Source organism: Sturnira hondurensis, unplaced genomic scaffold, assembly GCF_014824575.4.
Source record: "Sturnira hondurensis isolate 20B ecotype Veracruz unplaced genomic scaffold, ASM1482457v3 Scaffold0019428, whole genome shotgun sequence".
In the NCBI taxonomy this organism is placed as follows: domain Eukaryota; kingdom Metazoa; phylum Chordata; class Mammalia; order Chiroptera; family Phyllostomidae; genus Sturnira; species Sturnira hondurensis.
This window is the reverse complement of record NW_028092059.1, coordinates 351,183-378,886: the sequence shown is the minus strand read 5'-3', so window position 1 is coordinate 378,886 and position 27,704 is coordinate 351,183. Positions and strand designations below refer to the sequence as shown.

Here is a 27,704-nt window from a genome sequence, read left to right as displayed (position 1 = left end):
TTACTGGTATTATAATGGGGAATATGGGCTTAAATACATTGATGTTTATTTCCAAGAATATGCATTACATACTGCATAAACTGAAAATGTGAAAATTCAGTAGTTATTAAGCGGTTCCGTGGGTTTTACAGTCTCCAGTAGATGAATGTCCATGTTATTTCATTTTTAAAAATGAATGCACTGTGTTTATGAAAGAGCGAAATCAAATGACATTTAGTTCCACAAATCCTGTCTGCTGAAACATTTTTAGTCAACTCTATTTAAACTTAAAATAGCTTAATGTCTCTCAATCTACTGGACCCATTTAAATACTTGTGAATCATATGCCTAAGCAATGAGATTTAATGACAGCATTTTAATTAATAAAGGTAACAGACAAAACAAATACATACCAATCTGTCAATTGCATTTTTGATAGCGTGGAACCAATCCAATATGATGAAGTCAATATCTGACTGTAGAAGGAACTCATTTCCTGATGCTGTTGTGATCTGAAAAAATAAAAATGACAGGTAACCAAACCAGATAAAATAGATCTCTTACATTTAAAAAATATACATATCCTTTTTCAAAAACACACTTCAATACATTGAAATATTTGCTTGTATTCCAGTAATTGTCTTTCTGGGAACTTGGGAGACTAGGATCATTTTGAACTGCTCGCTATAAACTGTTTTCTCATGTCATAACAAATACATTATTGTTTTCATAATAGAACGATTAACTCAGAGTAGTTCTAAAGCTGAATTGCTCCAACTCAAGGAGAAGCAAGCCAGGAAGTTCGGAACGATGCAGACAGTATGCACTTAAGTCAGAACCTTAGAAAAATACACCCGGGTGTGTCGGAATTCATTCTGCACTTTTGGCTCTTTCCTGTTTGTGTTTTTCAAATCTAATAGTATCTTCATATTTGATTTCCTTTTATGGGCGGCTCTAAAACAGATTATTTACCAAAAGAGACTAAACGCAGCCTTTTGTAAGAGGTCATTCAAAGGAGTACCACTTGGCTCTTTCTACTTGCCTATCATAAAGATCTATAGGGAATGAATAAAGAACCAGTTTCCCCACAAAGAAAGTGTATTAGAATAGACACTTATTTACATATTTGAACCTCTCACAGAGAGTATTTATCAAATGTACATCCCTGTTCCACTTGCCCAGGGTTGTTAAATAGGTAGCAATATTTACCATGTAACTATGCATTTTCCATTTCAGTGAAGCTGAATTGTGAGAGAAGAGGGGACCCTATAGAACCAGAGCAACGCTCTTGATTTCACACATAAAGGGCTTCTTCGAGGAGAATTTGATTAGAGTGGGTGTGGGCAGGCTTTTTGCATCAGGCCATCAGTCTGAACTATGAAGAGTTTCCCTTTGCTTTGTTGACTTTTTGTTTCAACAGGAAGATGAACATTTCCCAACTGCTGTCACACATCAAGCAAGACTTCAGAGGTTTAGAGGACTGACATTGCCACATACTGAATCGGGAGCCGGTCACCTCTTCTCAGCCTTACTTGCTCTCAATACGAGGTGAGCACTGAAATGTGGCACAGGTTCAGGAAATCACAAATCAAGCTTCAGCATGTCTCCATAGTTCTATCATTAAAGTGACAATTATTGCCCAAAATAGCTCACTCTGAAGGTTTCAGTAATTCTTATGGAAACATTTAATAACAATGATCCTAGAGTGTTAAAGAAATCTTTGAATACACTCATACATAAATATTCATTTGCCATTTGTTTTTAGAAAAACTATATAGAGATACAACATCACTCATCCCTGCAATGTATCCCTTCCTAAGTGAGTTGGAATCCAGTGTTTTACCACTGTAATGAGAACTATCTGAAGTGTATGCAATTATGAGAAGTGAAAGACTTGAAAATAAGAGAAAATTAATTACCCACACTAGAATTTGACAGATAACCTGGGCCAATCACTCTGTTTTAAAATAAAATTGCATGTAAGATTTGGGATGGCTCAGAGTAGTCTCCAAATAGCCTTCTGTTTTATGTTTCTAGTAAAAGACAGTTAAGCTGATTCTTGCCTAATTATCTGAACACCCTTGCAGTGTTCCTTACTTACATAAAGTCCCAAATATTTACTTTATAAAATGTTGCCACAGAAGTAGTAATCTGAAAAATATAAGGTCACTTCTAACTAACCCGAGGAAACTGGTAACATCCTTGACCTCTACCTTCATCCTAATCTAATGTAAATATTTTGATTGTGAATGGGTTATATCACATCTGCATTTTTTAACATATAAAAAGAAACATGAATTAGCCCAAACATAATCTACAATATATTTCCCAGCAATTATAAATAAACCACTATTAAAATTATTAAAAGAAACATTTTTGAAGTACAAGAAACAAACATAATTAGATTTACTATATTCTAAGGGTTTTAGAAAGAGCCAACATAGTTCGGTTTCTAGGCTAGTAAGTTCAAACAGTGATAAAATATAAGCACTTAAGCATGCATTTGTCTTTTTGGTGCATTCTGTGCTTCGCAAAGGAAATCTTTTACTGCTAAAACAACCAAAAGCAAAAGTGTATTTTAAAAGTTTCTTTGTCCAAATATTTACTGTATTAATCATACATAATCACTGATTTATGAATTCATTTTGATAAGCTGGATCAGAGAACTATATGAATGCAATTCATTCAAAACATACTACCAGAGAGACACAGTTCACATCCTTCCTCTGTCTTCCGCTAATCTTTTGAGTTACCAGGCAGTCTGGAGAAGTCTGCTACTGCTCTCTACAGTTTAAATGCATCCATTTCTTAATTACAGTCAGTAATTGACTTTGTTTTGTTCCATTCCAGTCACTCACAGGAAGGCAGTTTCAAAGTCTTTGGCTGACTGGCAAAGCCCTTTTAATTCAGGTTCTCAAACCACTTTTTTACATGACCTCTTTAGGTTTTCTGATAAATGATTTTCTGAAACATATTTGCACTTTGAACAATTGAATTTTCAGCACTCTTGGGGGATAAAGATATCAGTAAAGAATGTTAGCTTTGACTGAACCTTTTGATTGAACAACTCCTGATGACAATCTAAAGTGATGTAGGACTAATGACAGACATAAAAGATTTGATATTAAGCCATACTAAAGTATTCTTTCTATATCATGTTTTGCTTAAGTGACAGATGCTCAGGTGAGGTTGCTAAAGAAAGACCTTACAGAAAATATGACAAATTTAGTCATGAGCTGCTGGTCTCCATTTTGCTTTGAATCCTCCTTGAGACAAATGTCTCTCGAAATCTTTGCTATTCACCAAGTCTTATTTTGAAGGGATACATCCTGGCATCAAATCAGTCTTAATGAACTGTGCTAATGTTGTTAACAACATACCTTTAATTTACCTGTCTAGGGAAATTTGCTCAAAACATTTTCACACTAAAAGAGAGATCCATCTGAATTCTTGCTGGTAACAAATGTCTGGACAATTATATCCACTGGACAAATGTCTAACATAGGAATTCCTTAAGTCTTCTGGGTTTTAATTCAACAATAGTTTTCCCTTGGGCTAAGAGCTTTGGTCTGTGTCCTTGAGATGGTTCTGTGTCCTTGAGATGAAGTTGGAGACAAGGATATTCCAGCTCCAAACTCTACTGATTGGAGACGAGGAGAAATTTGTGTGTGTGTGCATGTGTGTGTTTTGGGCTTTCATTAACAAATGTAGTATTATTGGATTAATTTAAAAGATCTTAAAGAAATTTTAACAAATAGTGTTTACATTAATAGTCTTTTCCTTTTCAATATAGTCAGTTAACTATCACCTATGCCAATATGGATTATGGCAGTTAGTCTTCCCCATGTTCGATTTCAATTTAAATGGGAAATTAATACACAGAATGGCATTTGGAATATTAAAATTTTTCATGTTTTGGTTTACCAGAATAGAAAGAAAATGGTTTAAAACTTCACATTTTTCCTTACTGTAAGAAAAATTGAATTTACTATGGAGAATTTGGAAAAGTAAAGAAAGAAAAAGCAAATTAAACTATTCATAGATTCAGAGTAAACATTGTAGACATTTTAATTTTGTTATTGCTGAATCTTTTATAAACAACCAAATAAATTCAATAACTATCAATGGACAACTTTACACTATAGACAGATATCAGTAAAACATATTTGGTGGTTACATGTTATTGGCTACTTCTGTTCCGGTTGGCTCCAGTGCATGGTGAGAGACTATTAAAGATATAAGGAATAATGAGTGATACGTGTTCTCTCTTGCACAGTGGCACTCTTCCTATTGAAGAATCAGTCCCACAAATAATTCTTTGTTCAGGAGACTGAGAGGCTGTGTTTCTGACCAAGCAGTGTCCTAATCCTCAGCAAGAACTATTTAAGCATCCATTAAGTGTAAGACACATTGCTAGAAGCTAAGATACACAGCCCCCACCCTCAAGAGCTCACAATCTGTTTGGATAAATAGGACATATGCATATAAAGATAAATAACAGTAGAAAATGTTTTACACTAAGTTCCAATGTGAGTGGCACAGACAATACTCATGTCAAGATTACAGAGGAGGGAGTAATTACCGGAGACACATTTACATCATGGAATTATACATAAACTGTTGGTCATGATATGTTATTTGTTAAAGGTTGATTGTATCAGAACTTTAGTATATTAAGAATATGAATACTACCACTTGGTATGCAAAGTGAAATCAGCTTTAATGATCTCAAAGCACATAATAAACATTCTTCAAATGCAGCTTCCCTCCACTATCATAAAGTAATTTTGCAAATGAAGAAAATGAACCAAATGAAGAAAATGAGAATGCCATTCTATCAAATTGGCATCATTTTAAATGATAGAATTAAGAGATTACAAAGATCTTGATTTCCAGTTCACTAGTTCTCAGCAAATAGTCATATACAGTCAAGGACACTCTGCATATGAGAAAGGACAGTGATGATTTTGGCTTTAGCTGAGAAATTAGGAATACAGACCTTAGACAAAAGTTGCTTTTCTCTTTACTATTATACTAAAAATATCACACTTTCAAAAGATCAGCCAGCATTCTTACTCAGATGATTCTTCCTTTGACTTCTCTCAAAAATGACCACTATCCTACTCTGAAAACAAGTATCTACAATAGAACTGGGGCACCCAGAAAGCTCCTTGGGTCCCAGAAAGCACTGAAACAGTTCCATATTTGAACTAAGTCTGCTTTATGTTTTGCTTAGGATCAATCTTTGACTATAAACCTAAGGAGTGTTTATTTCACCTTAATGAAACTGAAATTATACAGAGGAAATATGTAATAAAGGAGGTCATATGCCCAAAGAACCCTAAAAACATTATTAAATGATGTATTCCAAATAAGTAAATTATCGATTTAAGAGGAATGGAATTTAATTACTATTATGTTTAGAGGCACTTTGGCTTAATAATAAAATTATTATATTTGAATTAAGTGGATATAAAAATAATATGTCAAAATATACTAAATGTGTTTAAAGTGAATATAAATTATTTTTGTTATCGATATTGCCCACATTTTCTTAAAATATTTATTTATTTATTTTTTAAAGAATTGTTTAATTTATTTTTAGAGAGAAGGGAAGGAAAGAAGAGAGGGGGAGAAAAACATCAATGTGTGGTTGCCTCTCACACAACCGCACTAGACACCTGGCCTGCAACCCAGTCATATGCCCTGATGGGGAATTGAACTGTGACCCCTTGTTTTGCAGGCCTGCGCTCAATCCATTGAGCCACACCAGCCAGGGCTTATTTATTTGTTTGTTTGTTTGTTTGTTTATTCATTTATTTATTCTTAGAGAGAGGAGAAGGGCAGGAGAGGGAGAGAAACATCAATGCGTGAGAGAAATATAAATAGGTTGTCTCTCACATGTACGACATGCACCATGCATGCCCAGACCAGGGATTGTGTGGAGCCCAGGCAGGTGCCCTAACTGGGAATCCAACCAGGGACCTTTCATTTTGCCAGACAATGCCCAACCAACTGAGCTACATCAGTCAGGGCTTGACCATATCTTTACTGACTTCTAACTGCAAAAAATATAGATATACATTTTGGCTACATAACAGTAAGATATAAAGAGCTAACATTGAATCAACAATTTTTTAAAAACCTTCATATTCATATTTTTCATCTTCTATCACGCTCAGTATTTGACATAGCTGATCAAATGCAGTTTGTCATGGTTATACTGTAATAGTTAAATTACTTGGTCTCAAAGGTGTTTATGACCACCAAAGAAATTGTACTACCAAGCTGCATGTCTGTCTCAAATTACAGTCAGGTCTGAGTAACTCCTAACATTTTTATGAACATGTTGAGTAAAATTAACATAAAACTGAGGGTAAAATATCAGTTAGAAGTAAAAGGTCTTCAATTTGTCTTTCCAAAAATGTTACTTGTTAAAACATTTTGTGAGAAAGTATCTGCCTTGTGTTCCCAATGTTGCTAGATGTTAAGTAAATATATGCTGATTATAAAAAATAAGTTGCTTTGGCAACTCTCTTATTAAAATGCATTCGTAACCCCCATCTGTCATGAAAGTTTTGAAAAGTTTGTTTACTTTGGCTAGCAGCCTTATCCAGGGTTACCCTAGCAAACAATGATAGCAGTCTTCAGAAGTTGTGTGAGGAACAAGCCACTAGGGATCCATTTTTGTTTTAATTGGCACACACAGACACTTTTCTGGTCTGTCAAGAAGAACAAGCTAATATGCATGGAGGGTGTTATATTCTCAGCTTTGGGGAGCAGTAAAGCTCCCTTTATTTAAGTAATTTAAATGATAGACTGCAAAAACTTTGCAAGTCAGAAAAATGTTTTATACTTTCTTAGGGAATATTTGTTTTAAGCAATGGAAAATGTTCTACATATCTAAAGATGTTGAACCTTATGTTATAATTACCCTTTTTCTTCTGACTCTGTGAAATGTTCTTAAATCCACATGCTACTAAATAAGCCTGAGCAAAAATGGATCCTGCATTTCCACAATCCCCTCTGTGTTAACAAATGTGCGTTCATTAGTTTCCAGATGTTTATTGGATATGTTTTCAATGTGTTTGGGGTTGATTGATTTGCATGTACATTTATTGAAACCCTCAGCGGTGTCATCATATCAAAATAACCTGCCCGTGTAAGCAATTTCTTATTTAATGGAAAGTAAACAAACGGACTACATATACGACAGATCTCAAGTGCATTCCGAAATCTAAGGTTTAAGGCCAACCTTTTAAGAAACAGTGCTTTTTAATTGAAATTGAGCTGTACCTTTGACACCCAAGAAATTTGGTTTGTGAATTCCTACAACAAAGATTTGTTCTGCATAATAAAATTGCTCTGTTGTGAGCATTTACATCCCATATCACTTACCCACTCTACCTTTCTGTTTATTAAATACCCAACCCAAAATTCCTTTCAAACCAAAACTCACGTTCATTCTTTCATCTGTAGTAAATGTTTGAAGCACTGAGAAAAAGTCTTCTCAATATTCATGAAAGAATACTATCCAAGTAATTAGTAGAGAATTTAGCAGTTTCCACAGTTTTGCAGTCAGCTACACCAAAACTTTTGCCTGTGGTGCTGATATGAAAAACAAGTAAAAAAGTGACTAATTGAAGCAGTTGGTGTACAAAGGCACCAGCTTAGAGTTTTATTGCTGTTAATGTTAATTTTTGAACTTGGGGGGAGTAGTTGCATCTAGATAAACTAATCACGCTGGGACTTGTGCTCATTGGTACCTAACACTCAGTCACTGCCAAACACAGAACAGCTTCTAGCCTGAGCTACATTCAGGGTGCAGCATGACTCCTACAGTCACATGGCATTCAGGAATCTGCTGCCCTTGCAATTTTCAAAAAAGAATGATTTTATTATTTCTACCATTTATTTAAGTATTGCCCAACTTAAAGAATTTTAACAAACACAAAAGTATAACATAAAAAAAATTCTCTTTCCTCAAGATGAATTGTTGTCTATCCTATATTTTTTTAATAATTGATAAACATCATTTATGTGTTTATATTTTAACAATATCATGTGCCCTGTTGGGAAGGCATTTTCATGCATTTAACCACCTATACTGCCAATATTTCCTGCATGGATTTTATAATAGGAATATTTTTCAATCCTCTCCCTATCTTATCTGTTTTCCCTTCTCTGAAATTTGGATCCAAACATCCCATTCCCCTGGTCAGCCAGGTATCATTCTGAGATTCCACACAGCAATTAGTGGGCAATGCAAACTCTTTAAATTCGGCTGGCCAGACCCTGTGTGCTCTGCCACCTACCAGCTCTGCAGCCCAGTGATCCACATTTTCCTCTGCAGCTCTACAATCCAGGCATCTACTTCTTATTTCTTCCTTAGAGCAGGTTGTTCCCTTTGCCCAGAACCCTCTGACTTCCTCTCTCTTATTCAAATCAATGTAAATGTGAACTTTCCAGGAAAGAGTTCTTTGAAATAGATCCCTCTCTAACGTGGTCCCATGATATCCTTCATCATAGGATGTAGTGGTCCATATCACAGTGCCCTGAGGACTTCTCAGCTCCCCCTAACTACACTGTAATCACACTAAAGCCAAGCCCACTGAGCGACTGCACAACCCATGCCTAAGGGACACTAGTCAATAATAAATAAACCTTACCAATATTATGCATTTCAGTGAATGCATTATATCCTATTGTTTAATATGCCATAGTATACTTAACTCATCCTCTATGGATGAAGAATTTTGGAATTTACAATACCATTGTGTTCTTCCAGGCTATGTAAGTAGTTTTTCTTTTTTTCTTGATAACTATTGATAACACTTTTTATCAAAATAAAGTAGGCGATTCATTTTGCAGATGAAGAACTTCAGTCTGAGACTATACTTCCCCATCAGTCAATAAACTCTAGACTTCAATCAATAGAGTGGGTATGTATTTCAATGCATAGAGCTGGAATAGAATGCTCCCGAAGATATTGCAAAGCCACCATGTGCTTTGCAGGGATAATCTATCTAGATCATCGAAGAATCTCACCTTACATGTGGACCTTTTTAGTGAGAGTTGATAATATGGGAAATTAGAGGCAAGTTTAAGATTTTCAAGAGTTAATCCTTAGGTTAATGGATAATGTCTGCAGAGAGCTTCAGTAAGGTGCCCCTCACTGGTCTACCAATATTGAAGACATTTATTTCACAAAAGCATCATTAATATTAATAGATAAGCAAACTGTGGGAGGACAGGTGCCACTAGGCAAGTTTCCAATAACTTTATTTAGAAATATTGGCTAATTTAAGATACATAGACTTAAGTAGAAACAGGTATTGGCATCACTAGTTAAATGCTCACACATGTCTCCTATTAATAAGTGCTGAGACTGCACAACAGGAATAAAAGATGCTGCAGTATGTAAGTATCTCTATGCTATTGTAACATATTTGGCTATGATTATGAGTGTTTATAAAACATTCAAGAATTGTTCCATGTCTACTTACATTAATGAGAACACCTGTTAACTTTAGTGCTGTACAGACTTATTTGCATTAGATTCAGGTTTTTGCATACTGTACATCACTTTTTGAAACAATTAGATGCTTATAGAGAAATATAGCTGAGTGAAAAACAGCAGCTTGGATGCCTTCCGGCTCAAGACAATTCAACTCCAGGTTTCGGTAAAAAACAGAAATCTGCTGAATTACAATAGTGCCAGTTAGAAGTGAATGTAGGTGTATTTTATATTTTTTTAAACATTTGGAGAACAGAAGATACATATAAAAATCTGTGCTTTAATCTTCAAGTAAAATTACAGCCAACTGAGTTTCCAGACAAGGATGCCAAGCAAGTAAGAGATGGCAATGCCACTACCTCATATATTCTCCATCATCTCAGAGACCTCTTGTCCAAAGATGGATAATTCTTCAGACTGTTGCCCACCATGTGTTGTTTACAGCCCTTTGCCATTGAGCCCTTTCTATGTGATAACAGAGCTGAAAAGAGCAGAGCAGCAGAGGACTCCCTCTGAACCAGTCTCTTCCAGGTCGCTGGTCACAGCACAACCAAAACCTGTCAACTTAGCAAAAGCACCATAATTCCCTAGCAGGAGCAAGTAAGTCTGCCTTATTCATTACTCAGAGGAAATAGTAGGTTCCACTCTATTGACATGTCTGTCTGCCACTCCCGATAGGATGTTAAAGCTTCTGCAATTTAAATATTTTCAGTTATTGAAAGGGAGATCCTGCACAAATCTGTGGATTCACAGCATCTATTAAACTCATTATACTTAAGAGGTGCAATATTTACATCGGAATGATTCAGTTGGTGATATATTCTAAAGATAAATGTGTGTGTATGATCTGAAGAAGAAGTGTGATTTATAACTACTTTGTCAGACATAAATAGAGAGCCGTGGTGTCGTTCTAGTAAATACAGATTAGCCAGGTCACAGATGAACTATTGTCACAGGATTAATGCCACTCTGACCTGGAGAATGAGGGAGCTAAGAACCGCCCTTGGGGAATGTGTGTGGGTTATGAGAAAAAAAATGGTCTTATTTCCATCTGAGACATCTCACCCTATGGCCTGAGAAGAAGTAAAGTTGATACTATAGTAAAACCTTACTTTTGGTTTCTGAAGATTTTGTAATTTTATTTAACTAATAGCTTGACATACTAGATTTTGCCCTCTATAAAATAGCATCGTCATTCAATAAGGATGATAGACTAAACACATAGGTACTTAGGAAGTGCATGAATGAGGATAAATTTCTCTTTTTGCTGGAATTATAGTTTAAATAAATTTAAAATGCTATTTTTTTCTGGAAAGTTTGCAAAATCAATAATTCTGCATATTTTGAAAAAGAGCTGTTTTTTTCAAAAGGGTTATCTTCAAACAAACATGGAAAAGTATCTGGCATTTTTAAAATTATAATTTTGTGACATATATAAATACATATAAGTGGTATTTAAAAATTGTGAATATATAATAGACAATGGCATCTGTTAATTGAGCAGCAGTCATACCTGTCTAATAATGGAGATATATGACATTGGAATGGCACACCCAGCACTCCATGCTAAATGTATGGAGAACTACCTTAACACTCCTTACTTGCCCTCCCCCCCAAATGATATTTATGTTAGGAAAAATACCATTTAAAAATGCTGGACTTTTAAAAATATATATTGGTTGCATGTGTCAGAAGGGTGACTATATAATTTGTCTACATGTAACAATTTTGAAGGCAAAAGGGGTACTATTACTAACTACACCAGGACAATAGGTCTACCCTGTGTATAATGGTACATGACAGCTCACTATTCATCACCCACAACACTAGGGAGCCATTTGGCAACCATTGATCTTTAGTGCCTAGTGAACCTCTCCTAGGGTTTAATTCTAGAAGCTGTGAGGTATTCTAAAAATGTTAGCAGTGATGCTTGTTGTTTGAAGATTTGATTTATTTTTAGTGAGGGGGGAAGGGAAGGAGAATAAGAGGGAGAGAAACGTCAATATATGAAGAGAAACTTTAGTCAGTTGCATGGGCCCCAACTGGGGATCAAGCCCACAACCCAGGCATGTGCCCTGGTCTGGAATCAAACCAGCAGCCCTTCACTTTGTAGGAGGATGTTCCACCAACAGCCACAGTGGTCAGGTCTCTCCCTTGCTCCCATAAAGCTTAAAATCTACTGTGACATACAAAACCAACACGGGAAAACAACTAGAAGGTAACAATTAATTGGGACTCAAGATGCCACTGTGTGCTAATTGTTTTAGGAAAACACAAGTGTCTCTGAGAGTAAACTGCAGTCCTCAAGGCAGAATGTTGGGGATGCTTCTGACAAGGACTGATGGGATTTCGTGGAAGAAGAGGGGAAAGAGAATAACGCAGGTAACGAGAGGAGCTTGTACCGTGACTCAGAGGCAGGAAAGAATATCACATCTCAGGGAACATGAACAGCCTCTTCCCAATGGGCTCTTCTCCTTTTACTCATCTTTAAATGGAAGTGTTCTTCAGCATGCTCTTGCAAGTCACAGTTCTTCTCTTTTAAGAACACACTCCTGAATAATATTACCCACATCATTGTTTTGTCTTTTAATCTGAATTATGAACTGACACATTCTTACTTTATATCTCTAGATCTCTTTTTGGCATCTTTTTCAATATAAGATACCATTATTCCTGTCAGATCTCCTTCTTGTCAGTTTGTGTTACAATCTACTCTCTATTTCCACTTATTAGTGAATTCCCAATTTGCCTCATATGAGAATCATCCTTGGAGATCTTTATAAGTACAGATTCTCATGCTCACAGGGGCCTAAAGAATCAGACCCTTGGAGTAGGACCAAGGAAATATGTTTGTTTATAGAGTTCTGTACATGATTGCTGGGTGAGGCCAGCTTTAACCCAGAGTAACTAGACATAAATGCTCTATCTATTCAAACCCTTATCTCTCTCCTGCAGTTTAAAAGTCACTGACTGGATCACAGTTGTCTTCCAGATAAAAATTGAACTCCTTAAATGGATTACCAAGCACTTCATGAATACTGTTCGTGTTTCTAACCTTTTCAAGTCCTTTATTTATTAACTGCTCACTTTTGAGTTAGTTATTAAGAATTTTGTGTTTCAATATCCTCACCTATAATCTGAGGAAAGTAATAATTTCTACATCAGATCAGAGGACCATTGTTATACGAAATATAATTCAGGAAAATAATTTAGCATAGCACCTAGCACTTAAAATATGATTACTATTATTTGATTGATTGACTGAGTCATTGATAGTCTCCTGGGTTTTGGCAGTTCCTCCTCTTTATTCAACTAACTACTCAGACATCACCTACTTAGAAAAGGCTCTTTCATCCTCTGAGGTTCAAAAAGGAAGTGTCCCTCTAATAGCCTGTCCTTATTCCCTTATGGTGGTCATTTCACTATTGTACTTATTTGCTTTTCCAACCCTTGTTATATTTATGCTCTCTGGGGGCAAAGATCACCTGCCCCCAGGTCTTAGCTGGACACCTGGCTTACCACAGGCCTTCATTAAAGGGTTACACAATTAATAATAGCTCCGTTGGCTTAGATTAGTGATGGAGAGTTGGGGTATTCAGATAACAAAGAACCTTAAAATTTAGAAAACTTATTTGAGTTGGACGCTAGGCAAGAGGAAAACAGTGCTGGCCCCCTGATCAGGTACATCAGCAGAGCCATTCCACAGATTCAGAGGTGTGGAGACGTTCTCCTGAGGCTGGATCTGCACCACAGGCCCCCTCTCAACATGGTGTTGTCATCCACGGCTGTGCCAGTGCAGCTCTTCTGAAAGACGACACACCAGACACACCACATCCATCTGATGCAGAGTCCACTCTGCCAGGGCCTCCTAGAATTTCTAAGGCTCTCTCTGGTTCTCAGCCTTTTTGCCTTCCTTTCCACACAGCCCTAGCAGCTTTCTTCTCTGCCTCTGATTTTAGATGTAGGCTTTTTGAGATGCTTAGCATTTATACTCAGACTTTTAACTCACTCCGAGGAGACTTGATTTGATGTTGGGTACCGATAGCTGACAAAGCATCCAGTTCTCAATACCTTGACTACACTGAAGCTTGGTTCTGTAACTCAGCCCTCATCTTCTTTCTGCACTTTTGATTCCCATTCTGGTGCCTTCCCCCGTGCACAGATCATCGCAGCTGGCCCAGGTCCTTTTTGCCAGTATCTCTTGCTCTGCTGAGCATCTCCCTATTCCTCATTCCAACCCCCCTTCTTTAACTCCGCCAACATCTGCCTTAGCCACCTAAACAACTAGACATTAAATCAAACAATAATCCATCCTTGCATTCAAGGCAGATGGTCATATGAGTATCTGAAAATGAACCATTTTCGTGTTCTCATTGATTATCCAATTTGCCTGTTAAATATTCTTGTTATTTGTGGTTGGAAGTCACAGCCTAACTCTAGTAATTCAGACTGTTTTCTGTCATCTTAGTTTTTGGTTCTGTATGCTATCCAGAAGACATAATTCCTTCCAATATTATCAGTTTAAACTTTTCCCCAGCACCTGTCCCAACTATAGATTTTTGCCTGCTTCATCAAGATGGTTCTATAGCCATTACCTGGGTTATTCCTGATGTTAAGAAATAATCCCAATCTCCCGCTAAGCGACATCTAAAGATCTTCAATACAGTGAGTTGCTCCCTCATTTTTTGAGACTCACTATAAACTATTGTGTAATTTATTCTTCTCTATGATCCCGAGGAACAGGTTATTAAGGAAAACTTTTCCCCATCATTAGAAGCACTGCCTGGTCTTTCATTTGCTACTTTTTATAAATGGCTGTGACATTTGATCCATATCTCACTGAGTTTAATCTACAAAGTTTTCTAGAAATGTTTGAGATTTAATTAGATGATATTTATACGTAGCTGGTGTATTTACCTGAAAGCAGATGAGAGAGGCATTAAGAGAAGAATTGATCCAGAGTTAAAGAAGTCACCGTCCAGAAGGTATAGTCTAGGGATAGATTTCAAACTTCTTTGGCCATGATCCATGGTATGAACTATATTTTACACTGGTAACTAGTCTCTTTTTCTTCTGATCAGATACACACACACAATTCTATCTATCTATCTATCTATCATCTGTGTACCAGCCATTCCCCTATTATTCTCTATAGTAAAATTGTATGTATTCTGTATATGCATATATATATATATATGTGTGTGTGTGTGTATCTATATATTGTATAACTGAAACAAAAGTTTCATGGAATACTTCCCCTTACTATTTGTAATGTAGTCTGATTATTTCCTTCCAGCGTACACTTTCTTTAGTTCATTTCATTAAAAAAATACTGATCCCAACTCATGAAATTGATTTTTTGACCCACTAAGGGGTTTTGAATGAAGTTTGAAAATACACGGCTTAAGGAGTAATAACAGATGCAATCTTCAAGCCCTGCTATTTGAAATTATCTTTTCTCTCTTCTCCTTCTCCTTCTTCTTCTTCTCTCTCTCTCTTTCTCTCTCTCTCTCCCTCTCTCTCTCTCTCCTGGCTTATGAGAAGCTTCAAAATGTCCCCACACATAAGCTGACAGTTGGATATTCTACGCTGTGGAAAGACTCCAGAATATTTGTCATATTTTTGACAATTAGGCCTGGCTGATCAATAACTAACCTTGTGTGGGGTACTTTGCTCTGATAAGTAATTTCCTGCCATTTGAAAGTAGTTCTTTGGAATTTGGCTTAGACTCTGGGCTTTGTAAATATACCTTAAAGCAAGAGTCTCTTTATAAAAGAAGAAACAAAGACTGAGGGTAATGTGCTGTTTGGAATACATCTGAAATAGCTCACCATGATCTAAAGAGGGAAAAACCAAAGAAGTTAAAAGCCTGGCAAACTATCAGAGGCAGAGATGGCAACTATTTGTTTTGAAGTCCCTTGTATTGAAACAATGAGCGCACTCCACGTTGCATCCTGCAGCTCCATGACACAAGGCCTGGGAGTAGTTATTAGCATGTGTCTGTGTGATGAGGGAGCGAAAACTAAACATTTTAATAGTGTTATGGCCTTTCCTTCTCAAGTTCCCATTAATGCAAATACAGCACATGTGGTTTAAGTCCCAAGAGCCTTGTAGGACACAAATCACAGATGTGGAATAAACATTATCAGAGAATACGACTCCATGGTCTTCTCCTTGCCATCAACAGATGCCCTATTCTCCCATGATGTCAGACAGATACCTGATATGCTACAGAAAGTCGGGGTTCTCAAAGGGCCCAGGATGTTATATTTAAAAGTAGACTCCAAAGATTTCTTGGTAAATTACAGCAGAGGCGCAGACTACATCAAGACTTTCGGAGAACACGCGCGACTATGATAACTGAATGTACTAAAACTTACTTGTCCTTTATGCACCAAAATTACCAGAGACTTAGGCTCCATGTTCATTTACTGTAACCCAGACAATATGACGGCAGATGGCTGACAAAGCAAACCTGGTATGTTTCAGATGTCCCATAGAATTAACCCTAGCTATACTGATTTTTCTATGCCATCTTTGACAAGACTACAGTTCGCGGTAATTGCTGCTTTGAAATTACACTCTTTTTCTTTTCTGACTTCCATTCTGTTCCCATGACATTTTTTTCCCCAAAATTCTCAGGCTTAAAAAATGAGTGAATTGAGTCTGTTCTCCAGAACTCATTAACATGACTCTATTCTAAAACTGCCACTACGTTTAAGAACTTGGATAATCTCCTTATATACTAATGAACTACATTTCCCATAAGTGAGGCTTTAGGATCCATATGCTGACCTGACCCTAAAATTTGTGTTGGCAGCATTGTCAATTGCCATGTCATGTGATTCTAGGAGCATTTGGATGACAGACTAATTCCTCAAAGCTGCTGCCTCAGGACTGAAATTTTAATGGTCAGTGTATGCCTTTAGAAGAAAACTTTCGGACAGTTAAGTGGAGGAATAATATTTTTGTATGATTATTTGTTCAGATATTTGTATAATATTTTTCTAAAAAATAGATTAAGTCAAATAATTTCTGATTGTAAATACTGTATATGAATGCTTTAAAAATAAGCAAAATCAGAAATATGTAAAATAAAAATCAAAATGACTCTAATCATACTACTTAAAGTTCTCTTAATATTTAATATATTTCATTACAGATTTCTCAAGGCATATAGTATATGCATTATATACATATGACAAATTAAATATACAATGTTATATATTGTTCTTATTTTTTAACATTCCATGTATTATGAGGATTTTCCATGACATTATTCTTTTTTTTAGATTTATTTATTTATTTATCTTTAGAGGGGAAGGGAAGGTGAGAAGGAGAGAAACATCAATGTATGGTTGCCTCTCATGAGTCCCCTGCTGGGAACTGGCCTGCAACCCAGGCATGTGCCCTGACTGGGAATCGAACCACGGTGGTGTGGTTTGCAGGCCCATGTTCAATCTACTGAACTACACCAGCCAGGGCATCCATGACATTATTCTTGGAGTTGATTAATTTAATGCCTTTATAGTATTCTGTCAGAGAAATTTATTGCGGTATATTTCAGTTTTTCTATTTTTTATAATTCGGTTGTTTCCATTTTTGTCATGACAAATGAGGCCATGTTACATAAACAACATTTTTTTGTTAAAAATTTCTCATTTGTTTTTCTTAGAAGAGATTCTTAGAGCAAGAATTACTATGTCAAATATTGTAGTTTTGGAAGACTGCTAAATACATTCCTAATTACATCTAAAAGATTGTTTTAAGTCGTATTACCTCATTAAATTTAGGTATGGTAGCACTTCAATTCATATTTTCTGTGAAGTACAATAATATAATATTTTGTACTTAGCAAATTTTCTAGAAAATATTTTTGTTAAGTTCACATTTATTTTATAATTATTTATTTTCTAAGAATTTGTACTATTAATTTTTTAGCATTTTTAAAATTATAGGATTTTAAACATTTAGTTGAAAGAGGACTTCAATAAGATTATAAAGCCTTGGTCATAATTGCTATAGACATACTCCTCAATTTATTTTGAACGGCACTTCTAATGAAATTATCATTTAAAAAATTATTTTATTTATTTATTTGTTTTTAGAGAGGGGAAGGGAATGAGGAAGAGAGGGAGAGATACATCAGTGTGTGGTTGCCTCTCACGGGCCCCGTGCTGGGAACCTGGCCTGCAACCCAGGCCCTGATTGGGAATTGAATCAGCGACCCTTTAGTTTGCAGGCTGGCACNCCTCAATTTATTTTGAACGGCACTTCTAATGAAATTATCATTTAAAAAATTATTTTATTTATTTATTTGTTTTTAGAGAGGGGAAGGGAATGAGGAAGAGAGGGAGAGATACATCAGTGTGTGGTTGCCTCTCACGGGCCCCGTGCTGGGAACCTGGCCTGCAACCCATGCCTTGATTGGGAATTGAATCAGCGACCCTTTAGTTTGCAGGCTGGCACTCAATCCACTGAGCCACACCAGCCAGGGCTAATGAAATTATTTATATACAAAAATACTATTTTTTATTTTTTACATGGTAAAATTTAGAATTATTCCTTTTTGAATTTTTCAATTCATATTTAATTGTTTAGGAATGTCTTACCTGTGAAGATATATTTGATTCATATTTTCCACTATTTGTCATTATTTTATATTTTTTTAAAGATTTTTTTCATTTATCTTAGAGGGGAAGGGAAGGAGAGAGAGAGAGAGAGAAATATCAATGTATGGTTGCCTCTCCTGCGTCCTCCGCCGGGAACTGGGAACGGGCCTGCAACCCAGGCATGTGCCCTGACTGGGAATCGAACCAAGATTGTGTGGTTCGCAGGCCCGCGCTCAATCCACTGAGCTACACCAGCCAGGGCTATTTGTCATTATTTTTAAAACATTTGTTTACTTAATTCTTCTTAGATTTGTTTTGTTTCATGAGTATATGAGAGTTTATTTCTTAAAAATTTTCCAAACAATTTGTTACCTAGCACCATTTACTGGTTAGTCTTTCCCTACTGGTTTGTGATTCTCTACTACTACATATGGACCATGGTCTTTTCTGGGGGCTCTCTATTGAGTTGTGTAGCTTCTGTATTGATTTATCTTACTTAAGACCTTTAATAATTCTTATTTTAGATTTTCCCCTGTATCTCATAGGGCCTATTTCCTATTTGTTATTGCTTTCATCATTTTTGAACTATTATTGACTCCAAACCTTTCAAATAAATTTAAATATTTTTTCTCTTTCCTTTTAATATCACATTGGGATTTTGATTGGATTGTGTATTACTTTGGGATATATAAAAATTTGCCAATAGTAAGAATTCCCCTTCAGGAGCAAAGTATGTCCCCTATTCTAAAGTTTTGTTTATATCTCTTGCTAGATTTTTAGTTTTACTCACCTAGATACTCTTAGTCTAGGTATTTGAAACACAATTTTGATAGAGGAATAAAGAAAAAGTTGAGGGTGATGAGTATTTTAGAGCAAAAGAGGAACTATGACTCCAGAGAAAGACAAGGCTAAGAAGGAATGGGTGGGGAGCACTTTTTCTGTGGCAGCATTTAGCAGGAGACCTGCCCTCACTGGGCTGATGACCCCAGAGGGCCCACTCCTAGTCATTCCCCCGTGCATCTTAGCATCTGGCCCTGGCAGGAGTTTCCCACGGCACACAGTCTCTATCAGTGATTCTAAATTAACAGGCACTAATACAGTAGTCTAATCCAAAGCTATGCTCTTTTTCTGATAATAAAAATAATTATTAATGCTCATGTTGTATCAATTCTATTGGTCTGAGTTTCTTGTTCTTAAAATTGTGGCAGGTAAATACCTCTCCCTTCCTGCAGCTGCAAAAATCTTCCACTGATTTTGGAGCTTAGCCTTTACCTTTCTCCTAAACTCTATTCTCCAAATTACTCAGAAACTCTATTTTTCAAACTACTGTAAACTCTCCACAAAATCTTATTAGTAGTTATGTAATGTTTCCTCATTTGGATATATCTCATCCCATATCCAAAATTTGGGGTGTTCTTTATTTTGTATCTTGGTAATGTGTAACAAAACAACAGCTTGCAACTTTCAGTGCAAATGTACAACCCGGAAGTGGCTGTGTGACCTGAGACCGTATTAACTCCAGTTTAAACATGTGGACGCTACAGAGAACACCTGATGGTCCCATATAGGTCTCCTTTCAGAAGCCCAAGTTCTGTTCACATCATTTTACCACATGCTGCTTCAGTCTCACCTATAAAATGGGGATAAAAAAGATTAGCTAGGATCCTATCACCTCATAGGATCATGGTGATAATGAAATATAAACCATGAAAATTCTGTGACAAAGCATCTGGCAAAAAATATTAATGGTTATCATAATTACCCAGGTTAAGTACAGACAGGTAAAAAACAAAGTATCTCTGTGACCACCTCTCATCCCCCTCCCCTAAATGTTCCTGGCTTATTTTAGAAAGAAAATAAATGCACTTCAGCTAAACAGGGAGTAGAGAGGGGAAAATTTGAACCCCCATTTACATATGGGCGTATACATGTGTGGAGTACCTCTACAACCCACATGTGTGCTCATCACGGCTCATATTATAAAACGGGTGGAATTAATGATCATAACACTGTGGGCTGCAGGAACTAATTCCTGTGTAGCACTGTATAAAGAGACTTGACTATAGACTCTGTGTGGGGTCCCAGGCTCTGTTCCTTCTGCTTATTCAGGCACCACACCCTTACATTTTCTCTAACTCTAAATTTCCGAAAGATATTGTTAGCACAGCAGCAACTTCAAGCAAGCAAACGACAATGTATGAAAAACCTCTGATATGGAGATTTTGCAGAATCACACTTAGAATGAGTGTGCCTACCAGGGCTCCTTAGAAGGGAATGAGTGGTCCCAACCCATGTCCAAAGAAGGGTTAGGGGTAAGAGAATGTGTGGAAGGAAAACCCTTGCTTGGTGCTAGGTTTCCAGTGTGTGGCAGTTGGGGGTAGCAAATGTGGCAGGCAGGATGCAGGGGCAGGGGCCAGTGTTTGTGACCAGGCCCAAGAGGATCTCCTTGTCCCCACAACCTGTATAAAGCTTGGAGGGGACCCCTGTGTCCTTGTGCCACACAGAGAGCACTGAAAGCTCCAACCAGAGGACAGGACAAGGAGGCTGAAGAAAGAAGTGACCTCAGAATTCAAGCAAATGGCAGAAATCGCAAACCTTGGTTGTGGGGACAGTTTGATGACAACCAGAAAACAAAACACAGCAGACAGAGGAGCAACAACAGAGATCGGGTTTAAGGGAATTGTAATCGGGTTCAGAAAAGAGCAGGGCACAGGCAAGGCCAACTACAGTAAAATAGAGACCGGCAGTGACGGTGCCCAGAACATAAACTCCACGAGTGCAGGGATTTTTGCCTCTTTATTCACTGCAGTGTGCTCAGAACCTTATTGAGCATATACTGGAAAAATATGTATAAGGGAATATACTTATTGAGTATATATTATGAATAAATATATAAAAGAGAAGGAAACTAGAGACCATTCTCTTATTTGTCTCAAAGCTAAATAAGCTCCTCATTTCACCCAGATACCTACTAGGAAGAATACCCAGGAAGGCAGATTCATGAAGGGGTAACATTTAAGAAGACTGAATAAACTGAAATTAGAACATATAAGTCATTTTGTTTTTGTTGCATTCATTCAACTCTCCACCCCCCAAAAAATAGGGATCCAGAACAAAGGGATTGAGTATAACAACATTGTTTTAAAATTTGTTGTTGTTCAGTAAGTGATTTTTTTACTCCATTATAATCATCTACCTCATATCTGAAGATCTCAGTAACTTCCTGAATTAATCACTTACCATAACTAGTCTGTGTTCCTGGCTTTCTCTTAATTCCCCACCTACTTGTCAGTCAGCTTTGCTATCTTAGTAAACAACATGGAAAAGCGTCTTCCTGGGTCAAGTTCTTTTTTCACTCTCGATAGCTCCCAGGTGCCCTCCAGCCCCTATGTTTCCTCGTGTGATACCAACAGATACCTGGAATCCCAGATTAGCACAACATTCTTTCCAACCACTGCTTCCTTTTCCCAATATACCTTTCCCAACGTACCTTATTTTATTTACCACATTTCTATAAATAGTTATTTAGTAAAATTACTCTTTATTACAACAAGCCAATGTTACAATGCCATATATATATTTACATAAACATATATTATATACAGAATATTTACACAAGTGTAAGTGTATGTAAAATCTTAGAAGTAGAAGAGTAGGATCAAAGGTAATAGATCATTAACTTTAATAAATTCTGCCAGCTTCTACTTGAACATTGAAATTGCACAATGAATGAGAATGCATTTCTCAACATTCTTTTAAAACTGGACATTATTGACTTTTTAAATTTTTTTTAGGTTTTATTTATTTATCTTTAGAAGGGGAAGGGAAGGAGAGAGGGAGAGAAATATCCATGTATGGTTGCCTCTTGTGCATTCCCTGCTGGGAATTTGCCTGCAACCCAGGCATGGGCCCTGACTGGGAATTGAAACGGGATCCTTTGGTTCGCAGGCCTGTGCTCAATCCACTGAGCTACACCAGCCAGGGCTGACTTTTTAAATATTTCCATTTTGATGAATGATGATGGTGTCCTATTTAAAGCTGTAATTTTCTTCCCTGGCTGGTGTAACTCAGTGGATTGAGCATGGGCCTGCGAACCAAAGGATTGCGGTTTGATTCCCATGCCTAGGTTGCAGGGCACATGCCTGGGCACATGCCTGGGTTGCAGGCCAGTTCCCAGCAGGGGACGCATGAAAGGCAACCACACACTGATATTTCTCTCCCTCTCTCCTTCCCTTCCTCTCTGAAGATAAATAAATAAAATCTTAAAGCTGCAATTTTCTGACTCTTAGTAAAGTTAAACTTTCTTTTTAAATGCATTAAATTTTTTAATCAATTGCTTTTTTTACAATTTTTTCTCAGCTTTCTATTGGCATGCTTCTTTACCTAATCATTTGGAGGTACTTTCTCAATCTGTTCTTTCAAATACATATTTTCTCATCTGCCATTTTTCCTTTACTGTATTCATAGTGTCTTTAGTCACATAAAGGTTTTAAATTTTATGTTTATACATGTCAGTCTTTTTTTTTCTTGAAGAATTTATTTCTAGTGGTGGAACACTATCTTTTAAGAAGATATTGAATTTTATCAAAACCATTTTTTTAAATTGAAAGAGATGATCATATGTTTTTCCCCAGTAAGTTATAGTAAGAATGTAAAAAGCAGATTTTTCTCAAGTTGGAGATATTTACACTTTGGGGGTAAATATTTCACTGGGTTAATAAGATCTGATTGTTAATTATATTTAGAAATCTTTTCATCTTATTCATCATTATGATTGGCCTGCAGTTGGTTTCCTTTTGGGAACTCTCCTGTTTGATTTTGTTCCCAGGTAATGCCAGCCTCATGACACAACCTGGGGAGCTTTCCACGCTCCTGTGGGGAAGAGATGATGTCACCGTGATGCTTGGTCTTTGAAAGATTCGTGAAATGCATCAGTATAAGCACGTGTTCTTGATGGTTTGTCACATGTAGATATTTTATTACTTTTAAAAGTTCTATGATGATTTTCTATTCAGTTTCTCTATTTCTTGAATTAACTTTGTATATTTAATTTAAAAAATTAATTTTATCTAGGTTTTCTGATTTATTAAACAAGTTTATGAAAATGTTCTTGGAAGTCATTTATTTTTAGTCGTTTTCTTATTTCTAAAAATGTTATAATTGCCACTTTTTCAAACTTGTTGTTTTTGTAAGAAATCAGCTTTTTGTCATGTTGATAAAATATGCTTCATTGTGGTTTACATTATCATTTCCTGCTTTGATCTTTATAAGGTTCTTAATTACATTTTCTTTGGGGTTATTTTGATTTTTTTGTAACTTCAGTTCTTTTACATTTTTGTTAAATTATTTACTTCTATTTTTATTTCTAAATACATGCATTGAAATATAAAGATTCATCTAAAATCTACTCTGTATTCTACCATTATTACTTTTCAGTAAAAAAAAGTTTCAGGCACTGGATGACTGGCTTCAGATCAGCTTTGGCCAGAGAAACATAACCGCCCCCCCCCCAACACACACACACACACACACACACACACACACACACACACACACACTACTTCTCTTTAAAAGTGTTAAAGAGCCAAAAAGGCACAGAAAACTTATGCACCAATATCTTGAAGGTAATGGAAGCCCAGAGAAGTGAGGTCAGAATTTGGTCTTCTTCCCCTGCCCACCCCCACCCAAACAGAGAGGGAGTGTTTGCATTTAAAAGCAGTGTGAGAAGGGCTGAGAGGTTGATCTGAGTTGATGGCAATCTCACAGAGTTTGAGGAACACAACTGGAGTTTAGGTTCAGCAAGATGAAGGGGCCCTGAGGCTTTCAGCTGGAGCCCTGAAGGATTGTGCCCTGAGCATGAAAATGAATCAGGAATATACCAGCCTTCACAAATGCAGAAACCCAGAAGAGGATTAGCTTCATTACTACTCAAATTAATGCAATTTGCTTCTAGTCTAAAGTACATGCTATGAATAAAAAATAAATTTCCCCTGAAAGAAAATATTGTCTAGATTCTTGAGTGGTCTCTACAATTTTTTGTATACAATGTCCTGACTTGACATTGGTTTGCAGTAGATAAATAATTGACATCAAATAGAAAAAGTTATGAAAAGAGACCTACATATATCTAGATAATCCAGTTGTAATTTTTCATATAATGTACCCAGGAAAATAAATGATGGCATTGAAAGTTTTGTTAGAGAATCAGCAATGGTCAATAGACTGAAATGAAATTTAGTAATGAAAATATAGTGAGTTAAAAATTAAGACAGATTTCCAGTAGATCAAATATATAGTGAAAAATGAAATTAGGTCAGAATAAAATGTGAAGGCTGGAGCACAGAAAACAAAAGAATGGGAAATATAGAAACAAAGAACACAAGATACAAGAAAAGGTCTGAGAATTATGAAGTTGGTGTCTCAGAAAGAGGGGGCAAAGCAGAATGGTAAAAAGCTGTATTTAATGAGAATGACTGAGATTTTTCTAAAGCTGCTTTCAATATATCAGATTCAAGAATCATCAAAAACCTCAAAAAAGATAAGTACATGCAAAACCATCCTTATTATATCACTATTAAACAGAAAAACTCTAAAAAGGAAAAAATATCTTAGAAGTACCCAGAAGAAAAAATGATGTTATATGAGCACTAATATACTCTCAATTAATATTACTAGTAAAAATAAAATTCCCATAAGAAACTTTGGAAAATATAGTATACATCCTCATTAACCATTTCTTGAAGTTCAGTCCCATTATTTTTGCTAAAATATCGGGAATTTTTACCCCAAACTGCCAAACATCTCAGCGATAGAATTTAAATATCAACATTTTCTATATCAATATAGTTACTTGAAATCATGTGCTGAAAAGTCTAACAAGATGTTTTTAAAGAATTTCTCTTTGTACTATCATATTTATTCCATTTCTCTTTCCTCTGGAATCACCTCTGTCTGCTCTACCACTCAACACCAAGATAGGAATGATCTCTCATCCACATGACCAGAACCTCTGAAGTGGCCTCCTTGCTTCTCTTGTTAATGCTCTATACTCGATTTCATTATATAGCTGACAGAATTATAAAAAATGTTAATAGCACCATGTCACTTCTCTCCTCAAAACACCCTAATGGTTGAAGATAAAATTCCATCACTGTCCAAGGTTTATGTGATCTGAAGATTGCCTATAATGTTGACCCTTGTCATGCACTTCACTTTATTGTCATTCAGCTGCATTAGATTTCTAGACGTTACCACTGAACCTTTGAACTTTTGGTCCCCTCTTTCAGGACTGCTCTTGACTGGCTCCCTCCATTCACAATTCTGCTTCAATATCACTGCCTCAGAAAGTCTTTCTTGATCACCTTTTACAGAGATTACACCCTGTTGCTGCCCTCTTCCACCCTCTGTCTCCTTTCTCACTTTATTTTTTCTCTTAATGTATTTTAATTGACATATACCTTTTAATTATTATTTTCTGACTATTTTCTGACAACACACAAAACCCATGAGTCTAGAATTTTTTTCTCTCTTGGTCATCAGTGTATCTTTTGTTCTTGAAACAGTATCTCAATAAATATCTGTTCAATAGATTAATCAATCCATTTTTTCATAACTTATAGTAAATGGTGCCATATGTTACTCTATCTTTGTGTGAAGGATGAAAAGATCAATATAGTGTCCTTATATTCAATAAATTCATAGAAACACATGAACACATAAATAACTTGTAGTCAATGGGGTAACTATAATAGAGAAACAATGTTCATATACAGTAGTGTAAATTCTTATCTCTTTTATAGAAAAGAAATTAATTACCATCTTCACACAACTAGTTAACTATTACCCCAGATATTTGTATTTGTTTTTGTTTTTTTTTTTTCACCTCCTTTACTAACCAAGTTCTATGTAACGGTGACATTTTGTTTTCTTTCCCTGTCCAGAGTTCTTGAACAAAATTTTAAAATATTCTTTGAAAAGTATGAAATAGATTAAATATACTGTTTTATCTATTTCATACTTTAGTATGGGCCATCAAATATTGACTCACCTTTTGTTTGACAACATGCAGTGACAACAAATTGGTAGATTAGAATCAATTATAGATTGATAATCATAAGAGTTTAATCTCTTAAAAATATTAACTCTAACAGATTTCAATCTTTTTTATAATTTATTTAATTATTTTTTAAGTACAGTTTTCTGTGTATTACTCCCATCCCATCCCACCCCCTGTGTTCTCCCCCTCCCTCCCATTTCCACCCTTCTCAGTTGTTGTCCATGTATCCTTTATATAGGTTCCTCTAAATCCCTCCCCTATTTTCCCTGAAATTCCCTCCCCTCTCCCCTCTGGTCACTGTCATGAGTGAAATAAGCCAGGTGTTGAAGGACAAATACCATATAATCTCACCTTTAACAGGAAGCTAAACAACAAAACAAACAAGCAAGCAAAATATAACCAAAGACACAGAAATAGAGATATTTGTATTTGGACAAGCATTTTCTATGTAGTTTAATAAACACAGAATTAAAGGCCATAGTTCTTAAAATATGGTCTTTAAAATATATGTTCTTTCATTATCATTGCACTGGAAGCTATAATGATTATTACATGTTGGCCATCAATAAAACCTAACCCTAACTCTAACTAGCTTTTATTTCCTTCAGGTTTTACTCAAATGTCACCTTTCTAAGGCCTTTTCTGATCATTCTATGTAAATTTCTAATTACCGTTCTCTGCCTTAATTTTCTAGTTGCCACAGAAACATCAATATACTGTATATTTTGCTTTATCTTATTGTTTTACTTATTTACAGCCTCGCCAAAGTAGAACGTAAATTCTATGATTGGAATGGTGTACACCACTGCTTGGCACAGAGATGCTCCATTAAACACGTGTAGAATGAATGATCACACATTGCACCTGTTTTCCCATTCCAGTGTAGAATACTACTGTTCTACCCAGAACACTAGCAAATATTGACGTAGGAAAGGCCATATTGTAATAGTCAATCACAAGGGCTGCTGTTGATCAAGAAATACATTTTTACATTAGTTGCAAAGTTAAATTTTTGACTATGTGCATGTATCCACCCACATGAGTAGTGAAATGAACTATCACATGTATCTTTAGACTTAGCAAATAATAAAGTAGAAGATTTCATGTTATGAGAATATTACATTTTGTAAGTTAATTCACCTGACTTTTAATTTAAATGGCAAATTTCCATAGTATACTTAGATTAAAATAATTAGTTTTCAGGTTTTATACACAATTTTATTAAATGATGGATGCCAATACTAATTTCAGCATGATTTTTGGTAGGATTTAAAAAATCAGCATCTCAATTTTATTTACTTTAACTGCAAAAACTATAAAGGTAAAATAAATTTATTGATGTACAATAGGAGAACAAATGATGCTCTTATAATGTTCAAAGGCATATATACACATATGGAATTTACAGATGAATAATCATAATTCTTATTTTCAAGGGGGACACAGTATGATATAGGAATGATCTTGAGTCATGTAGCATTAACATGAGCCTCAGTAAGTCTGACTAAATAAGTGGTTAAGCCTGGTTCAAGGACCATTG

At 35.9% G+C, this 27,704-nt stretch overlaps 1 protein-coding gene across 2 annotated transcripts in view; it reads right to left on the bottom strand.

Annotated features, from left to right (window-relative positions):
* The window catches only part of ARHGAP15 (Rho GTPase activating protein 15), a 630,630-nt gene that overhangs the window by 323,372 nt on the left and 279,554 nt on the right, over positions 1-27,704 (bottom strand). For both annotated transcript variants that reach the window (XM_037027857.1, XM_037027858.1), the window contains exon 7: positions 393-491. In XM_037027857.1, the coding sequence (XP_036883752.1) occupies positions 393-491 (99 nt within the window). The remainder of the gene's footprint in view (positions 1-392; positions 492-27,704) is intronic.